The 3959-nt window shown below is 41.1% G+C and overlaps 1 protein-coding gene across 7 annotated transcripts; it reads right to left on the bottom strand.

Annotated features, from left to right (window-relative positions):
* On the bottom strand, positions 450-3178 carry LOC110435438. 7 transcript variants are annotated; one of them, XR_002453111.1, is made up of 6 exons: positions 3014-3178; positions 2750-2938; positions 1991-2085; positions 1841-1907; positions 1363-1477; positions 450-781 (listed from the first exon to the last, which is right to left on the bottom strand). XR_002453111.1 is itself a non-coding variant. In XM_021460979.1 (5 exons), the coding sequence occupies exons 1-4, from the start codon at positions 3151-3153 to the stop codon at positions 1412-1414; spliced, it is 432 nt and encodes a 143-aa protein (XP_021316654.1). In that variant the 5' UTR covers positions 3154-3178; the 3' UTR covers positions 450-781; positions 1363-1411. The 7 variants fall into 7 exon arrangements, 3 of the variants coding, with proteins under 3 accessions (XP_021316654.1, XP_021316653.1, XP_021316655.1); XR_002453110.1 differs by having other exon boundaries at positions 2750-2933; XR_002453113.1 differs by lacking the exon at positions 1363-1477 and having other exon boundaries at positions 2750-2933.

Below are 3959 nucleotides of genomic sequence, written 5' to 3'. Positions count from 1 at the left end.
AATCTAAGCTGGAAGACCTATTGAGTTTGCTGCAACAAAATACAGTTCAGCTAGTGGATGACTCTGACCTAGCGAATGTTATTTTCAAAGCAGTCCACGGTCAAGTCCCTGCCGATGTTGAGGAAACGCTTTTCCAAGCTGCCCATCTAGAGAGTCGCCAGCCACTACAGCATGACCTTTTATACAAGGCGTTTAAAAGTGCCTTTAAAAGTGTTCAAAATGCCTTCAAAGATCTTTTTGGGCATTTTCAAGAATGCCGGCTATAAACTGGACTTAAAAGGTCTTTTGAGGCATTTTTCAAAATGCCTTTAAATATCAACATATAAAGGCATTTTCTAGCTGCCTACAATACTTTTTAAAGGCATTTTCTATAAGCCTTCAAACATTTATGAAGGCGTTATTAAAAATGCCTCCAAAACCAACTCATACATGGAGAAATTTGCTAGTAATTAATATTAAAACAGCACAATCCATCGAGACGTTAAACAATGAAAGCACAAGTTAATAGCACAATCCAAACATTGGCATATATACACAGTTATATTTGTAAATAAACACAATTAATAAGGCTGAAAATAATCAAATATCATCTTCCATTATGTTTGGTACTCGAACACAGATTTCTCCAAGCTGGTTCAGAGGCAGATGCTTCATTGTCTTTGCATCAACAAATTTTGCTTCAACTCCTGAGACAAGTGCTCCAGCCTCCAGTTCAACCAAACTGATGGGCATGGCCCTTCTGCAGGTACTCCAGAGATATTATCCAGCAAGAGGAGCACCCCTGAGTTTATAGGTAACATCGTTGTCATCATCACTCTCGATAAAAAAAATGGCAGCAAAACTACAAAGACAATCATAAAGAAGTAAACCATTTTCCAGCATTTTGAACAGCATGGGGACTATATGTCTGGTCTAAAGGTAAAACAGATGCACTCCAACAAATATTGTACATGTTCAATGCAGTTAGCACTGTGTTGTTTTAGTAATCACCTAAACCTGTCACAATTCTAAATACAGTGCTTCCGCAGCTCATTAGCTTGCAGAACGTTACCATTGTTCTTTAGGATCACAACTGAGCACACCATTCAATTCCTAAATTTTATTTTTTTGTTGGCATACCAAAACCTAGCATCAGTTCCAAATCAACATGTCAAAATATGCCACATTGAGCCTAATAAAAGAAAAGGTGGTACTAGTACTACTCCTCTCTAGTATCTTTCTCCCCACATCTCAAATAAGTGCATTTCTAGAATTCTTGATAACATCAGTGCCACATGGAAATTACATATTTATTCATATCAAAAGCTATCTAAGCATATAATGATTGCACTTTGAAAGTAGAGAAAGAAAAGAGATGCTTACTTATATATATGTGCAGGTACTGTTATGTGCAGGTACTGTTATAAGTACATTAATCCAGACATAGAAGACATTCTTCAGTGTATGAATGTGCTACCATGTTAATGGTTATAGTCCACTGCAGTGAGCCAAATAAAATTAGAAACAGAGGAAAAGACAGAGAGGCAAAGAACCTACCAACAAAACCAGACATATAGTCCCCATGCTAATGAGCTGCGGAAGCACTGTATTTAGAATTGTGACAGGTTTAAATGGAAAAGGTCAAAATAACCAAAGAAAACAAAATAGAAGAAAATAGAGAATCATAGAAAGGAACATTTAAATGGGAAAGGAGATGTCAGCCAGACATGCTGAGTTGTATAAAGTAATAGGAAACTAATGATTAAAAAACCTTTTCTATTTACTAAAATGTATTGTTCTATCAGGCTAATTAACTCCATAAATTATGGGATTATGATCATTTAGAAATTATTAAATTTACCTTTTCTCCATTGTGGACCTTAGTGATGACCTGCAGCAAATTACCTGTTGTGTACCTTATTGAGAACCTGCAGCAGGAAAAGTGCAACATAATATTAAAGGGATTAAACTGGATGGACAAGATGCCAAAATGAATTAGGAGCTGTCTAACATAATATTAAACGGCGTGGCGCGACGCAGAATTGAGGGAGGAGAGGAGCAGGGGGCGCGGTCAGGAAGGGAAAGCCCACGACGCTAATCAGACAACTGCAGAAGACAAATGGATTGCACAACATGAACCTTGGATGACTTGCTTACTTTTTTTTCTTCATGAGACCATTTACATTTAGCAAGTGAACTGAATAAACCAAAAGCATAGATCTGAAAGCCCTTAGAAGCTAATTGTAGAGTACACTGATACAGAAATGGGAAATGGCAATAACAACACAAAAGTAGAGGCTACTGTCCTGCAAAGCAACTAAAAAGAAAAACTGCTCAAAGTGCAAGAAAGCTACAATCAGATACATGTCCTGCATTAATAATTTAATAGACAGGAAAATTATTGGATTGTATTTTTAGTTGGAGGCACAAAATTATATAGTTCCAAGAATGATTATGATTATTATGTAGTATATAAGTGTATAACAATAATCCAATATCCTTATATCCATAAAAGCATAAGCTTGCAGGGCATTTTATAGGTAATGTTCTATGAAACCAGATTAAATGCTTAGATTCGCATAACATTTTAGTGGCAGAAATAAGATAGTTTAAATTATTTGTGGATTTAATCTGTAGGAAAAACCATATGATGTATCTCTAAAATTCAAAGAGGCCACTGGAAATGAAATGTATCTGCAAATCAAGTGCAAACTTAGCAGTTTATGCGAAGGGAGGTGGTGGTGATTGATAGGAGGCACGGTGTTGGTACTGATGGTGGAGATGCAGTGGAGGACCTCCTCATCGGCGGGCTCACGAACCCAACAATCTCGCCGCCATGCCGCCTCCTCGTAGCCGCGCCGCTCGACGCAGCCAATCGCCTCCACGCAGCCACGCCATCCTCCCCACGATGCCCGGCGCAGCCGCACCACCTCCCCACGGTCCCGTCGGCCTCGCTGCACTAGATCGGAGTTGGGAGAGACAGGGAGAGAGGAGAAAAGCTCACCGGAACCCTAGATCTAGGAGGAGGGCCTACCTCGTCTGGGCCGCCGTGCCACAGGATCCGAACCGCCACCACGCCGGAGTTGCCGCACCAGGGTCTGTCCGTGCCAGCGTTGCCGTGCCTGGGGTCGCCGTGCTGGGCCACCGCGCCGAGGGCCTCCCGCCGCCGTCCATCGCACGGTGGGCATGGTGGAGCGCAGGGAGGAGTGCGGTGGGGCGTGGTGGGCGGGCAGTGGGGCGCTCGTCTGGAGGACGTGAGATATTGGGAGGGAGAGTCGAAGAGACACATAAGTGTGAATAAAGACCAGCACGAGTGCTCGTTTCCTACATAGGAGTACGCACAACAAAGGCATTTTGAAACGCCTCAAATGGTTGTAAAAATTTAAGGCGTTTTTGATAAAATGCCTCTAAAGATTGTAGTTATTTAAAGCATTTTTTAGTTTTGCCTTTAAAAATATAGTTTTAGAGGCATTTTAAGAGAAATGCCTTTATACAATAATAAATTAAGGCACTTTAAAAAAATGCCTTTAACAAAATGCCTCCTATAATGGGACGTGCTGTAGTGAGCTTCAATATCAAAAGGCCACTCAACGTCTTGCCGACAGAGCTGCCCAAGCTCAACTCAAAGAAGAGATGCTACAAGTGAAATCCATAGCAGATGAGAAGCCCAAAAGCATCGGCAATTTGCAAGTTTCAGGCACTGAACTGAAGTAAGAGATTTCAGATCTATCGGCAAAGAGAGAAGCTCTGCTAGCTGAACTTAAACAGGTCGAAGAAGCATTGACTCAGGCTAAGCAAGAAGAAAGCCAGTTGCCTGATATGATTAAAGTCTCTAGCAAGAAAGGGACTGTCAAGCCTGCAAAGCCCTGCTAATAAAGAAGAAGCTTAAACTAGTGGAGGGTTCAGTCGATGAAGACACCAAATTGATAGGGGAAGCCAATCAGATACGCCTGCATGCGATATCGGCTATCTAGACTCTG

This window comes from Sorghum bicolor, chromosome 5 (genome assembly GCF_000003195.3).
Source record: "Sorghum bicolor cultivar BTx623 chromosome 5, Sorghum_bicolor_NCBIv3, whole genome shotgun sequence".
Taxonomy (NCBI): domain Eukaryota; kingdom Viridiplantae; phylum Streptophyta; class Magnoliopsida; order Poales; family Poaceae; genus Sorghum; species Sorghum bicolor.
This window is presented reverse-complemented; position numbering and strand designations above follow the sequence as displayed.

Bases quoted from the DNA above. Each gene is read 5' to 3' on its own strand.
- LOC110435438 (XM_021460978.1), bottom strand. From the start codon at position 3,153: ATGGACGGCGGCGGGAGGCCCTCGGCGCGGTGGCCCAGCACGGCGACC. The intron at 1,908-2,774 runs GTCCTCCACTGC...TTCCTGCTGCAG, and splicing joins GTGAGCCCGCCGATGAGGAG to GTTCTCAATAAGGTACACAA. The intron at 782-1,840 runs GTAAATTTAATA...CTATAAACTCAG, and splicing joins AGGTCCACAATGGAGAAAAG to GGGTGCTCCTCTTGCTGGAT.